The sequence below is a fragment of the Podarcis erhardii genome, assembly GCF_964252035.2.
Source record: "Podarcis erhardii genome assembly, chromosome: 3".
Classification (NCBI taxonomy): Eukaryota; Metazoa; Chordata; class Lepidosauria; order Squamata; family Lacertidae; genus Podarcis; species Podarcis erhardii.
In genome coordinates, this window is record NC_138507.1 from 123,653,782 (window position 1) to 123,668,871 (window position 15,090).

General features: G+C 56.1%; 1 protein-coding gene across 2 annotated transcripts in view; it reads right to left on the bottom strand.

Moving 5' to 3' along the window:
- Positions 1–22: 22 nt before the first annotated feature.
- The window catches only part of GAREM2 (GRB2 associated regulator of MAPK1 subtype 2), a 34,991-nt gene continuing 19,923 nt past the window's right edge, over positions 23–15,090 (bottom strand). For both annotated transcript variants that reach the window (XM_081854622.1, XM_081854623.1), the window contains exons 4-6: positions 11,925–13,133; positions 10,251–10,414; positions 23–1,477 (exon numbers count right to left, since the gene is read on the bottom strand). In XM_081854622.1, the coding sequence (XP_081710748.1) occupies positions 616–1,477; positions 10,251–10,414; positions 11,925–13,133 (2,235 nt within the window). In that variant the 3' untranslated portion in view covers positions 23–615. The remainder of the gene's footprint in view (positions 1,478–10,250; positions 10,415–11,924; positions 13,134–15,090) is intronic.

Genomic DNA, 15,090 nt, shown 5'->3' on the forward strand with positions numbered 1-15,090 from the left:
CAACTGGACACCACATGCGCTGGGCCAGGGCAGGCAGAGTCCCCCCCAAACACTTGTAGGTCTCCTTCAGACCCTTCGTCATCAACAGAAGAGCCTGCCGGATCAGGCCGATGGCCCAGCCAGTCCAGCAACCTGTTCTCCCAGTGGCCAGCCAGATGCCCTCATGGGAACCCCACACGCAGGATTCAAACACGAGCCCTCTCGCCTCCTGCGGCTCCCAGCAACTCAGAAGCATTGCTGCCTCTTAAACATGGGGGCAAGGCAGGGCCCTCACATTGATTGCCTTCTCCTCCCTGGATTTGTCTAATCCTCTTTGAAAGCCATCCTGCAGCAGTGAGTTCCACTGATAACCTCCTGGCTCCTTTCTTCCTTTTCCACTGGGTTTATGCTTCAGGCTCACCCATCCAGCCCACCCTCCGTTCATGCCCTTGCTGCTCTCTGCCCACCAGCGCTCTTGGGGGTGGGGGAGACCTGCTCGCAAAGTGCCCCAGCGCCACTGCCCTCTTATGACAGATCCAGAGGCCTCTCCCCACGTTGCCAGGCAAAGCGGCCCCCTTCGCCTGCAGGTCCAGCCCCTGCGGCCGTCCCAGGCTCCTCCTCCCACCCCACCCGGTTCTAGATCTTGGGGCGCCAGCCCTTGATGAACTGCATGATCTTCTTGACCTGGAGTTTGGTGAGGCGGAAGTCCTCAGACAAGATCTCCTCGGTCAGCTGCACAAAGATGCTGCCGTCAATGCGCTCCTGCGCAAAGAAGCTCACCACGTCCTCCGAGAGCCCGATGAAACGCAGGCAGCGGGAGACCTCTTCCAGAGACAGGGCGGGCAGGTCGGCCGGAGGCTGCCAGGGAGAGCCGTCCCCACTGAGCCGGGCGGGGGGCACCTCGATGACCCCTGGGGCCAGGTAGAGGCGGGTGGCGGCGGCCAACTCCGCGCCACGGGTGACGGAGGGCGGCAGGGGCGTCCGGAGGGCGACGTGCTCGGGGGACTCGAAGGCCTGCTTGGCAGGGCGTGGCGGAGGCACGGGGCTGTAGCGCGGCTCGCCCTCCGGGGAGGAGGAGGAGGAAGCAGCAGTGCCCTCGAAGGGGTCAAAGCTCTCGGGGGAAGAGGTCTTCTGCCACTCGAGGGGCTCCAGCCACTCGGAGGAGGACGGGTTGGAGAAAGGGTTGAGCGCCCCAAAGGGGGCAAAGCGTTTCTGGGGCGCCTGGGGAGGCTTCAGGCGAGGGCAGCTGCGGTAGCTCTTGAGGGCGCTGGCGTCGCCGCCCGCCAGCAGCGGGTTGGGCCTCCCCGTGGCCACGCTCAGATCGCTGTACGGCCACGGATCCGACCACGAGGAGCCCTGGGCTTGAGGCTGGGCCGGGGGGCTGGCCAGCGGGCGGCCAGAAGACTCCCTCGCTTTGCAGTCTCCCCAGGTGCAAGGGTAGCAGTACAGGGAGTAGGAGTCGGGAGATGGAGAACAGCTGCCACTCTGCGGCCTCGACCTGGGAGAGGAGAGGGGAGTGCAGAAGTCAGAGGCAGAGCAAACTCACGGACACCAAGCCTCTGGCGCCAGAGCCAGGCAGGGCAAAGGGATCTCTGCAGGGGTCAGAGGGTGCCTGGTTTGCGCGCGCGCACACACACACACGATTCTGCACCAAGAGCCCCCCGGCAACCCCCACGCTATGCCACTGTTCTAGATCACCTTTACCCACTCACTCGAAAAAGTTAGCCAGTCAGGAGTTCCCTTTGCAGAAGGCACAGGAAGCCAAAATACTTGTTTTTCCCCATAATTGCTTGGAACCTGGAAGCAAATGAACTTTCTGGCAGTAAGACCAGTTGGATAGTGGATCCGTCTCCCTCAGGAGGTTGTGGACTCTCCTTCCTTGGAGGTTTTCAAACAGAGGTTGGAGGGCCACCTGTCAGGGATGCTTTAGCTGAGATTCCTGCATTGCAGGGGGTTGGGCTAGAGGACCTTTGGGGAACCCTTCCAGTGGTACAATTCTAGGAGTCTATGTGTGCTGGACCTGGGGGAGAGGTACCGTGAGCGTAGTCTGAGTCCACACGAAGAGGGGCGAGGTCCGAGGCAGAGAGCCGGGCGGGGAACAGGAACGCTGGAACAGGAGGCCGAGCAGGGTACAGGAACACCGGATGGTCAGGAACAGGAGGCCGAGCTGGGATCAGGAACACAGGAAGGTCCAAAGCCAACAACGACGTTGCTCCCGCAACCTGGGGCCGGGCTGACTGGGCTTTTATCCTCTTCTAAGGCCAGGGGCGGTCCCGGCCCCCAGGAGCCCCGCCTCCTCTGGCCTTAAGGCGAGCACTCCTCCTGGGAGCAACCAGTTCCCTTCGCCTCTCTGCCCTAAGCCTCTGCAGATCAGGAGAGGCCGAAGGGTTACTGGGCCCTGGAGGAGGCTCACCTGTAGCCACTGAGTCCTCAAGCCCCTCTGGGGCCAGAAGGGTTTCACCTGGGGCCAGCTCCCGGTGCTCTGCCACAGGTGCAGGCTCTTCAGCATCTAGGCCTTGCCCCAGTTCAGCCGGCCCTGGAGGCGGGGACTCCTGTGCAGGCTGGGATTCCTCTGGTTCATCCTCTGAATCAGAATCCCAGGCCATCACACCATCCCCCCTCCCAGGCCCCCCCCCCTCAACCGAGGGTCCGGACCCGGCTTGCCGGGGTACGTCGCATGGAACTCTCGGAGGCAGGCAGGTGCATGGACGTTGGCCGCTGGTTCCCAGGAACGGTCCTCCGGTCCGTACCCCTTCCAGTCAATGAGATACTGCAGCTTTCCCCTGCGGTATCGGGAGTCCAGGATGCGTTCCACCTCGTACTCAGGCTCTCCCTGAACCAACACTGGGTGCGGTCGGGGACGGTTCAGGTGGAACTCATCGGGTGGGGCCACCGGACTCAGAAGGGACCTGTGGAAGACCGGGTGAACCTTCAGGGTTGCGGGCAACCGGAGACGGAATGCCACAGGAGAGACTTGGTCCACGATAGGAAACGGGCCGGTGAAGCGGGCGTCCAACTTCCACGAAGGTCGAGAGGGGTGGAGGTGGCGAGTGGAGAGCCAAACCAGGTCACCGACGCGAAGTTCCGGCCCCACCTGGCGGTGGCGGTCGGCCTGGGCTTTGTATGCTTCCTTGGCCTGGTGCAGTTGCTCCACCAAAAGCTGTTGCTGGGACTGGAGCTCTTGAAGCCACTCCGTCACCGCCGGGACCGCGGATGCCGGCAGCACCTCTGGAAACAGCCGTGGATGATAACCGTAACTGGCCTGGAACGGGGTCTGCTGGGTGGACGCATTCACCGTGTTGTTGTAGGCGAACTCCGCCAATGCCAGGTGGTTGACCCAGTCATCCTGCTGGTAGCTGCAGTAACACCGGAGGTACTGCTCCAGCACCGCGTTCGCCCGTTCCGTCTGGCCATCGGTCTGTGGGTGGTAGGCTGACGAGAGGCAGACCTCTGTCCCGAGGGTCTGGTGTAATGCTCGCCAGAACCGGGATGTGAACTGAACGCCCCGGTCGGACACCACGCGCTCAGGTAGGCCATGCAGGCGGAAAACATGCTGAAGGTACAGCTGAGCGGTTTCCTTGGCTGTGGGTACAGATGGGCAGGGGGCGCAGTGCACCATCTTGGTGAAATGGTCGGAGAAAACTAGAAGGCAGGTACAGCCACGAGACGGGGGTAAGTCCACTACAAAGTCCAACGAAACCGTGTGCCAAGGGCGTGGTGGAACTGGCAATGGCTGAAGTAGGCCGGGGGGTCGCCCGGTAGGGCCCTTGGTGCGCCGGCAGACATCACAACCAGCAACGTAGCGAGCCACGTCAGCCTTCAGGCGGGGCCACCAAAACTCGCGACTTACCAGATGGGTGGTCCGATACCGTCCAAAGTGCCCCGCTGCTGGGGCATCATGGGCCATCCGGAGAACCTCCAGCCGCAGTGGCCCTGGCGGGATGTACAGACGACCGTGGTGCAGCAGAAGGCCCTGATGCAGGACCAGCCCCGGATACTGTGGGCTGGACCCTTCAGCCAGCTCCCGGAGTCGTTCCTGGGCCCAAGCGTCGACCCGCTGCTGTTCCCGCTCCCGAGCCTGCAGTGGCTCCGCCTCCTGGGTGGCCAGGAATGCAGCTGGAGGTAGGATCGTGGTGGGATCTGCTTGCTGTACCGTGTCTGCGTTGTCTTCAGGTTTCCGGGACAGGGCATCCGCCTTCTGGTTCTGAGAGCTAGGGATGTAGCGGATCCGGAACTGGAACCGGGAAAAGAACAACGCCCACCGGATCTGTCTTTGGTTCAGCTTGCAGGTGGTCTGGAGGTACTCCAGGTTCCGGTGGTCGGTTCTCACCTCCACCGGATGTCGTGCCCCCTCAAGATGGTGGCGCCAGACCTCAAAGGCCACCTTGATGGCCAGTAGTTCCCACTCCCACACAGTATAGTTACGCTCCGCTGGTAGGAGCTGGCGGGAATAGAAGGCACAGGGTAAGAGTGGCGCTTCAGGTCCATTCTGTTGAGACAAGACGGCACCGAGAGCCGTACTGGAGGCGTCGGTCTCCACCACAAAGGGTCGAGAGGGGTCAGGATGTTGTAAGATTGGCGCCCTCTGGAAGCAGGCCTTCAACCCCTGAAATGCCTCCTCTGCCTCCTTGTCCCAGGAAAATGGCGTCTTTGGGCGCAGTAGCCGGGTCAACGGGGTGGTGCGATGAGCATAATCTGCGATGAAGGTCCGGTAGTAGTTGGCGAACCCCAGGAAACGCTGTAGGTCCTTGCGGTTCCGGGGTGCCGCCCATTCTCGAATCGCTGCCACCTTCCCAGGGTCCATCTGCACCCCATCTGGAGAGAGCCGGTGTCCAAGGAAGTCCACAGTCCGCTGATGGAACTCTCACTTGCTGAGCTTTGCGTACAAACGGTGCTCACGCAAGCGCTGCAGCACGGTCCGGACATGTCCCTCATGGCAAGCCGGGTCACGGGAGTAAACCAGTATGTCATCCAAGTACACCACCACGTATTTGTCTAACAAGTCCTGGAACACGTGGTTGATGTAGCGTTGGAACACAGCAGGCGCGTTGCACAAACCGAAAGACATAACCAAGTATTCGAACTGCCCGTACCGGGTCCCAAACGCTGTCTTCCACTCATCCCCGGCTTGGATCCGAATCAAGTTGTAGGCCCCCCAGAGGTCCAGCTTGGTGAACACCTGTGCCCCTTGCACCCGCTCCAGCAACTCCGAGATAAGGGGCAAGGGGTACCGGTCTGGGATGGTAATTTTGTTCAGGGCTCGGTAATCATGGCAAGGGCGGAGTTCCCCACATTTCTTCTTAACAAAGAGCACTGGTGCCGCGGTAGGCGAGGTGGAAGGCCTAATGAACCCACGCTCCAGGTTCTTGCGCAATAAGTCTTGCAAAGCCTCGCGCTCTGGCTCTGTTAGAGAATATAAGCGACTCACTGGTAAGGGCGCTCCGGGCTGGAGGTCTATGCCGCAGTCAAAAGGCCGATGCGGCAGCAGCTGGTCTGCCCCCCGTTCCTCGAACACGTCCTGGTAGTCCTGGTACACGGCTGGGAGCGTGGGTGCTGCCTCCTCCATGGGCGCGGCCGCCAGCGTCTCGGATTGAGCATGGGAACATGGGTCTGGGAAGTGCACAGTCCGTTTGACCCAGTCAATCTGAACGTTGTGAGCTTCCAGCCAGTCCATCCCGAGCACCAGGGGGAACCGGGGCATAGAGGCAATGTCCAAAGTTCGCAACTCCCGGTGCTGCTGGAGACACAGGACCAGGGGCTGGGTCTCCTGAGTAACGGCTCCTGAACGTAGAAGCCGTCCGTCAATTGCTTCCACCTGGACCGGTTCTGTCTTGTTCCGAAGTGGCACCTGATGATGGGCAGCAAAAGCAGCGTCCATATAAGAACGGGTTGCTCCTGAATCCACCAAAGCATGGGTAAGAATCCAGGGCCCACCTGGAGGGTATAAACATACCGGAACCATAAGGTGTTGCAAATCCATTGGTGCGGGCCCGTTCTGCGCTGTTTGGGACCCCCGGTAGCTAGGGCCATCAGCTACTGGGGTTTGGCGGTTTCCCTGCGGCTGGCGTTTCTCAGGGCAGGACCGAGCGTAGTGTCCACTTCCGCCACAGTAGAGACATAGATTCCCCTCCCGACGCCGCACCTTCTCTGCGGGGGAAAGGCGTGGCCGCACTGCCCCGAGCTGCAGAGGCTCCTCCGTTAACTCAGTTGTGACCGTGGGGCTGCCGGAAGAAACTGGTGCCGAGAACTGGAGGTGTCGGCGGCCCCGGGCCAGGCGACGATCCTCCAGCCAGTCGTCTATCTGTAGACTCCGTTGAATGAGAGTGTCTAGCGTGGTGGGGCGTTCCATTGTGGCCAGCTGGTCCAGTATCTCGTCTGAAAGCCCTTCGAGATACTGGTCCCGCAGTGCCGAGTCGTTCCAGGTCAAGTCCTGTGCCAACAGCCGAAACTCCGTGGTATATGCGGCCACCGTGGACTTGCCCTGCTTCAACCGCCGAATTGCCCGGTTGGCTTGACTCCCTTTCTGGGGGTTGCCGAACGCGGCCTCCAAAAGATTGCAAAACCCCGTATAGTCTGCCAGCAAGGGGGAGTCTTGCCTGAGTAGCGGCAACGCCCACTTGGCCGCCTGGTCCTTTAACAAACTAATCAAAAAGTGCACCTTGGTGCGGTCGTCAGGGAAGTTCCGGGCTCGCCCCTGAATATACAGCTTGGCTTGGGCGAGGAACATGGGAAAGCTGGCCGGGGCCCCATCAAATTTCTCGGGCAAAGCCACTGGGTACTTGCCAGGAGCCGGGGCGTCGGCCCCAGGAGCCGGTAGGGCTTCCAAGCGCTGCTGAAGTGCCATAACCGCGTTGCTGAGCTGCTGCACGGTGTGAGTCAAGGCCTGGTTCTTCTGGGCCAAAGCCACCAGCGCAGCCGCCTGGTCAGCCATGGTCTCTGGCTCTTCCCGAACGCACCCCAACGAAGGGGGAGTGCGGGTGTGGCGGGAGCAAACTGTGCTGGACCCGGGGGAGAGGTACCGTGAGCGTAGTCTGAGTCCACACGAAGAGGGGCGAGGTCCGAGGCGGAGAGCCGGGCGGGGAACAGGAACGCTGGAACAGGAGGCCGAGCAGGGTACAGGAACACCGGATGGTCAGGAACAGGAGGCCGAGCAGGGATCAGGAACACAGGAAGGTCCAAAGCCAACAACGACGTTGCTCCCGCAACCTGGGGCCGGGCTGACTGGGCTTTTATCCTCTTCTAAGGCCAGGGGCGGTCCCGGCCCCCAGGAGCCCCGCCTCCTCTGGCCTTAAGGCGAGCACTCCTCCTGGGAGCAACCAGTTCCCTTCGCCTCTCTGCCCTAAGCCTCTGCAGATCAGGAGAGGCCGAAGGGTTACTGGGCCCTGGAGGAGGCTCACCTGTAGCCACTGAGTCCTCAAGCCCCTCTGGGGCCAGAAGGGTTTCACCTGGGGCCAGCTCCCGGTGCTCTGCCACAGGTGCAGGCTCTTCAGCATCTAGGCCTTGCCCCAGTTCAGCCGGCCCTGGAGGCGGGGACTCCTGTGCAGGCTGGGATTCCTCTGGTTCATCCTCTGAATCGGAATCCCAGGCTATCACACTATGATTCTATGAACTAACAGGCACCCAGAACTGAGACTCCTAAAGCATGCTTCCCTCATCAAGTTGTTGTTGTTGTTTAGTGGTTTAGTCTTGTCTGCCTCTTTGTGACCCCCTGGACCAGAGCACGCCAGGCCCTTCTGTCTTCCACTGCCTCCCCCAGTTTGGTCAGACTCATGCTGGTAGCTTCGAGAACACTGTCCCACCATCTCATCCTCTGTCGTCCCCTTCTCCTTGTGCCCTCCATCTTCCCCAACATCAGGGTCTTTTCCAGGGAGTCTTCTCTTCTCATGAGGTGGCCAAAGTCTTGGAGCCTCAGCTTCAGGATCTGTCCTTCCAGTGAGCACTCAGGGCTAATTTCCTTCAGAATGGAGAGGTTTTATCTTCTCGCAGTCCGTGGGACTCTCAAGAGGCTCCTCCAGCACTAGAATTCAAAAGCATCCATTCTTCGGCGATGAGCCTTCTTGATGGTCCAGCTCTCACTTGCATACATCACTACTGGGAAAACCAGAGCTTTAACTATACAGGCCTTTGTTGGCAAGGTGATGTCTCTGCTTTTTAAGATGCTGTCTAGGTTTGTCATTGCTTTTCTCCCAAGAAGCAGGCGTCTTTTAATTTCGTGACTGCTGTCCCCATCTGCAGTGATCATGGAGCCCAAGAAAGTAAAATCTCTCACTGCCTCCATTTCTTCCCCTTCTATTTGCCAGGAGGTGATGGGACCAGTGGCCATGATCTTCCTTTTTTTGATGTTGAGCTTCAGACCATATTTTACTCTCTCCTCTTTCACCCTCATTAAAAGGTTCTTTAATTCCTTCTCACTTTCTGCCATCAAGGTCGTGTCATCTGCCTCATGAAGTAAAACAATAGAAATACTTAACTAAATGACCAATCATGTCAGTTCTGCTAACAAAGGTCCTGCCCCCCCCCCTTAACAAAAATCCTGGCTACGCCATGTCTTAAAGGCCCGACAGGATAGACAGGTTGACTTCCAGGACTAAAGGTCTCAGGAATTCTTCCAGGGTCACCTGCTGCTGTTTTCCCTTTTTTTGCAAAGCTTGAAAGTCAGCACAATTTTCCAACATCCAGACAGGATAAATCCAGCGTCTTTCCAAATTCTGCAGCAATATTTTTAGCACCGGGATTTTTGCACCTCCAGAAACAAACTTCGTGGCAACTTTCCGGCAGAGAAACTTCTCAGGAGTCCCAGTCTGTGGCCACGTGGGGGCGCCTTTGTGCCAAGGACTAATTTAGCCAGCTCGCCCTGGTGATCATCTAATGTTTATTGGATGGATCTTCCCCCTAAATTGATTCTTGAATTCTGAATTTATTGTTATTCACTTTTATACTGTATTTTATGCTGTTTTTTGTTGCATCAATTAAGTGTTTTAAATTTGTTGTTAGTTGCCCTGAGCCCGGTTTTCTGAACCGGGAAGGGCGGGGTATAAATAAAAAAACATTATTATTATTTATTAAGGGGAACAAGAGGAGAACCAGCCTGAAATGCAGCTTTCCTGGCAGTCAGCTTTCACCAATCCGAGATCGTGCCCTCAGCAGCCTGATGTCCCCGGACTAGGCGGCTCTCCCCACATGCCCATGAAGTCCCAACACCTGACTCAGTGCTTCATTTAAAGCAGCCAGCACCAACCTGCTGCCCATCGTAGAGTTGAAAGGGACCCCTGAAGGTCATGTAGCCCAGCCCCCTACAATGCAGGAACCACAGCTGAAGAACGTTCGACAGGTGGCCATCCAACCTCTGCTTACAAACCTCCAAGGAAGGAGAGTCCACAACCTCCTGAGGGAGACTGATCCAGTGTTGAAAAGCTCTTGCCGTCAGAAAGTTATTCCTGATGTTCACTGAGAATCTCCTGCGTTGTAACTAGTAGTCATTAGATTGGAGCAGGAGAATACAAGCTTGCTCCCTCTTCCACATGACAGCCCTTGAGATGCCGTATTTTTTTGTCTATAAGACGCCACCATGTATAGGATGTCCTCTATTTTTGGGAACTCCGATTAAAAAAAATGGGGGGAGATACTATCCGTGTATAAGACGAGCCCCCATTTTGAACCTTATTTTAGAGTAAAAAAACACGGAAGTATTTGAAGATGGCTCTCAAATCTCCTCTCAGTATCCTCTTCTCCAGGCTAAACATCTCCAGGTCCTTCAACCGCTCCTCATCAGGCTTGGTTTCCAGATCCTTGATCCTCTTGGTTGCCCTCCTCTGCACACCTCCCAACTTGTCAACATCCTTCTTAAATTGTGGTGCCCAGAATTGGACACAGTATTCCAGGTTGGGGTCTGACCAAGGCAGAATAAAGTGGGATTATTTCATCCCTTGATATGGACACAAGACTTCTACTGATTCAGCCAAAAATAGAATTTGCTCTTTTTTTTGCACTACAACTCCCAGCATCCCTGAGCACTGGCCATATCAGCTGGTGCTCATGGGCATTGTAGTCCATAACCTCTGGCAGGTGGCTGGTTCAAAGCCTTGTTGGGTTCATAACCAGGCGCTCCTTTGTGCCGAAAACTTACACGAAGGAAGATGGAGAATGAGAGCACTCTGGAGCATGGAGATCTCGCATGGCTTCAACTGAGAAGTCCCAGCCAACTCTCTGGGAGGGAGGAGAGAAGCCCAGGGTCCTCAGCCCACCCCCGTCCCCCTTGGGAAGCAACTTACCCATCATGCAGTCCAGGCGAGTAGTAGGAGAGGCTGGAGCTGGGAGAAGCAGCTCCCTGGAGCTTCGGGAAACGCAGAGGCACCGGAGGACTGGAAGTGGCCGGCGCATGGCCCCCCCGGGGTGGCACTGGGGGCGCAACAAGAAGGCGGCACTCCTCTCTCACCTGGAAAAGATGGAGAGAGAGATTCATCCGCTTTCTGCAGTGGTGGTAGCCAGCTGGAAGCCAAGACCAGAGCGATCGGAATGGCAGAACACACACCTCTAAATGGGGGCACAGCAAGAGTCCCAATGGGGGGCAACTTTAAGAAAGAGGCATGCCCCCAAAGATGAATGCCAGTGGCAGCTGGGTGGGCAGAGAGGGGGATTTGCAGAAGAGGCTTAGCAGATGTGGCCAGTTCTCCTCTGCAAGTCTCCACACAAACACACTCTCCGGCTGGGTTTACTGTCACTGTCGGAGCTCAGTTTTGGGGGGGGGACTGATTAAATACACATCCAGCCATTCACCCCTAAAAACCCCTCTCTGCATTTGCCTTGGGAGGGAAACTCAGGGGTCACCACCCCTTCGCCCGATCATATTGTGTCCTGATTAATTCCCCCGAATCCAAGAGGATTTCTGGTTGTTTGGCATCTCTGCCTTGCAAAAACCCAATCTTACGCGCTGAACTGAAGGGCAGGTGAGCAAATTCCCTCTTTGGGTTTTCCGCACAGCTGATAAGATCCTGGACCAGTAGCAGCCAGGGATGGGAGGCAGGGAAGCAGCCAGCCAGGGAATGGAGCTCGGCCATTTTTACCGCAGGGAACCAAATTCTGTGCAATCTGTCATTTCATCCTAAGACTTGACTCTCCAGGTATGGAACCTTCTCTGGCCAAAACCCCCAATGCTAGCCATATGCAAAGCTCAGCAGGACAGCTGGGGGGGGGGACTCCAGAGCTGCCCCAACCCAAAATCTTACAGCCTAACACTTTTGTAGGCAAACCTCAAATCGGTCAATCTCAAAAAGGCGCCGCAACCACACCGAGCGAGTGGCCTGATCTTCTGAACTGCTCCCCTTTCTTGGTTTGTTTACGGTTGCCATATATTGAAAGGTGAAAATACAGACACAAAAATCGCTGATAATGATAATGATAATGATAATGATAATGATAATGATAATGATAATGATAATGATAATGATATGTTGATGTTTTTGAGCTATTTTTAAGAGAGATCAGCAAAAACAACACAGCCGACATGGGCTGCCATACGTCTGGATTTTCCCAGACATTTTGCCGAATTCTGCCTGGACACTCCTTCCGAATGCAGTACAGTCATACCTTGATGCTTCAGCTTGCGCATTTTCAGGTTGCACACTGCGCCGAGCCCGGAAGCACTGGAACGGGTTGTTCCTGGGTTTTGGCGCTCGCGCATGCACAGAAACACTAAAATCGTGCTTTGCGCATAAGTGCTGAATCGCGACCCGCGTGTGCACAGATGTGACGTTGTGGGTTGCGAATGCTGTGGGTTGCGAAGGTGCATCCAGCACAGATAACGTTTACAACCCGAGCGTCCACTGTATTCCGGATATATCCCCGCAGGTAGTGAATGCCCCCTGCATCTGTGTCCCCAAACCTATCCGATCAAGCTCCTCCACATCCCTGCTCCCCCTTTCCCTGCCGCCTGAGGCATCCCTCACCGCATCAGACTTGGGCGGGACCGGGGGTGGGGCATCTCCCGCAGGCTCCTCCCCCAGCAGGCCCTGGTGGCAGGGCGGCGGGGACCCCAGGGGCGAGGCAAGGCCGGCGAAGGAGATGAGGTCTCTCTGGCCTGGGTTGGTGCTCTCCAGGCCGGCCGGCTTCCCACTGGGCTCTGCATAGCTCCCGTGGTTCTGGTTGGTCCACAGCTCCTCGTAGGGCAGTTCCGGAGCCCGGAAGGCCGGCTCGGTCCAGTCGGGCGTCGTGTATTCCCGCTCGGTGTCCGGGGCGTCAGGGAAGAGGGCCTCGTGGTGGTCCTGGCGGGAAGGGAGGAGCGTCCTCTGGCTCCTCCCCCCGGAGGCGGGGTCCTGGCGGGCGCCCCCGGAGGTGCTGTAGAGGCAGAGCGAGAGGCGCTGGAAGGAGTGCGCCAGTTCGTCACGGGCATAGCCCTGGAGGCAGAGGCGGACGCGCCGGGGACTGGCGCACTCCTCTGCCAGGTCCGCCTTGGCCTCGCGCACCGCCTTGGAGTATTCGTTGGGGTCGAAGCACTCCTGGCAGAGGGCGGCGCTCTCGCGGAGGAGCTTCTCCAGGCGGGCGTCCCCTCCGCCCCACAGCGCCCCCTCGGGGAGGAGGAAGCGGGGCATGTCCGTCAGGAGGAGGAAGTGGAAGGGCGTCACGGCATCCCTGCGCAGGATGCAGCAGAGGACCACCGTCTTGGAGATGATGCTGAGCAGCTTGTAGCAGTGGCCCTCGCGGATGGCGTGGAGGTCATAGGGGTTGCGCGGGGGCCGCGTGGGCACCGTCACGTTGACGGGCAGCCGCACCTTCTCGATGATGCTGCGGATGGTGTGCTCACCCTCCTGCATCTGCAGCTCCAGCGGGGAGCGGGTGCTGAAGCGCCCCTTGCACTGGAAGGGCAAACTGAGGCTCTCGTTGGTGCGGTGGTTCATGCAGATCAGACAGGGCATCTTGCCCTTCAGCGGGCGGCTGCCCCCGCCGCTGGCACCACTGCTGGCACCACCACCAGCCGCAGCGCCTCCGCCAGCGACGCCCGCCTTGCCCAGCTTCCGCAGCAACGTGTTGAAGCGCGACTTCTCCTTGGCGGCTTTCGCACACAGGATCTCAGCCTGGCCCATGAGCGTCAGCTCGTCCCCGGCGTGCAGAGTGAAGTTATACACCTCGCTGTCCTCGCTGAACTCCCCCGAGACCACCTGGGAGGAAGAAGAGGGTCAGCCAGGAAATGGGAGAAGAAGGGGCACAAATAGGAGGACATGAACTTGGTGGATGAAAAACTGGACGTCATGGCTGCTGTAGCTAGAAAGTATGAGTTGACAGGAGAAGAAGAGAGAGAAACTTTACAACAACCAATTCAGGAAACTGACTTAAGGCAAATCCAAGGGCAATGGAAGATGGAGGAGATTGGTATTACACCTCAAAAGTTACAAAATGAGAGATCTAACACCAGTGAACTTAAAGGGTTTCTGTAAACTTTTGGAGTTAAGGAAATCCTTAGCTCTAGTGGGACTGTGAAACAAGAGGACAAGTATTTTTGGAGCAACTATTGTTTGGATTACAAAATCAGCAATGGGGAGTGGAGCTGGGGGGAATGGAGCAACCTGACAAATGAAAATGGAGACTATGACTGTATGGAACTCCCCAGAGATCCACTCCCCAAGGAGGAAGGGAAGAAACCACGAAAGACTTCAACAAGGGACAAGGAAGCGTCGTATTATAATCAGGATCAAGAAAGTCAGCAAAGGGGGCATGGAAGTGACTTGAGAACCTCAGACATCAGAACATCGGACTGAAGGTCAAGATTTAAAGGGAAGAAAGGACGGACACAACCCGCAACCAGGAAGAAAGGGACGATGGATAAAACTAGAAGAGAACTTTCTTTTATATATCTTGTTATTTCTGAGTAATATTAATGAAATAATAGAGTGTGCCGGAAAGGAAATAATTGGCTTTAGCAGAAAGACTTGATTAAGTATAAATATAAATTTGAATTCTAAACTTTAAAGTTTATGGTTTGGAAGGTAAAGACAAAGTTAAAGATAATATTTTTAAATTGAGATAGATTGTTAAGATAAATTATCGTTGACAAATATGGGAAGAATTTGCTGAAATAATGATTAAATTGGAATACAAAAAGGGAGGTATGAGGAGGTCTAAGACACAAGATAATGAAATGAAGTAATTTTGAATTTATATACTTTTTTCTCTTTTTCTTTTTTTCTTTTTCTTTTTGTTTATTTTGTTGATGTTTTTAAATGTTTTTGTATTTTTGAAAATTTGAATAAATATCATTTAAAAAAAAAGGGGGGGGCACAAATATAGGATGTGGGGAAACTTTGCTTGCCAGTAAGGTAAAGGGACCCCTGACCGTTAGGTCCAGTCGCTGACGACTCTGGGGTTGTGGCGCTTTACTGGCCGAGGGAGCCGGCGTACAGCTTCTGGGTCATGTCTAGCATGACTAGCATGACTAAACCACTTCTGGCGAACCAGAGCAGCGCACAGAAATGCCGTTTACCTTCCCGCTGGAGCGGTACCTATTTATCTACTTGCACTTTGACGTGCTTTCGAACTGCTAGGTTTGCAGGAGCTGGGACCGAGCAATGGGAGCTCACCCCGTCGCGGGGATTCGAACTGCTGACCTTCTGATCGGCAAGCCCTAGGCTCAGTGATTTAACCCACAGTGCCACCTGCATCCCTTGCTTGCCAGTAGCACATGTGAAAAGGATCTAGGGGTCTTGGTGGACCACAAGCCTAACCAAAATAACCTGATGCTAATCTAGGCTGCCTTAACAGAAGTCTCGTGTCCAGATCAAGGGAAGGAAAAGTCCCACTCTATTCTGCCTTGGTCAGACCAGGTCTGGAATCCTGTGTCCAGTTCTGGGCACCACAATTTAAGAAGGAGGTTGACAAGCTGGAATGTGTGCAGAGGGGGGCAACCAAGAGGATCAAGTGTCTGGAAACCAAGCCTGATGAGGAACGGTTGAAGGAACTGGGTATGTTTAGCTTGGAAAAGAGGAGATTGAGATGACATAGGACAGCCATCTTCAAATATCTCAAGGGTTGTCATGTGGAAGAGGGAACAAGCTTGTTTTCTCCTGCTCTGGGGGGTAAGACTCGAACCCATGGCTTCAAGTTAGAAGAAGGGAGATTCCA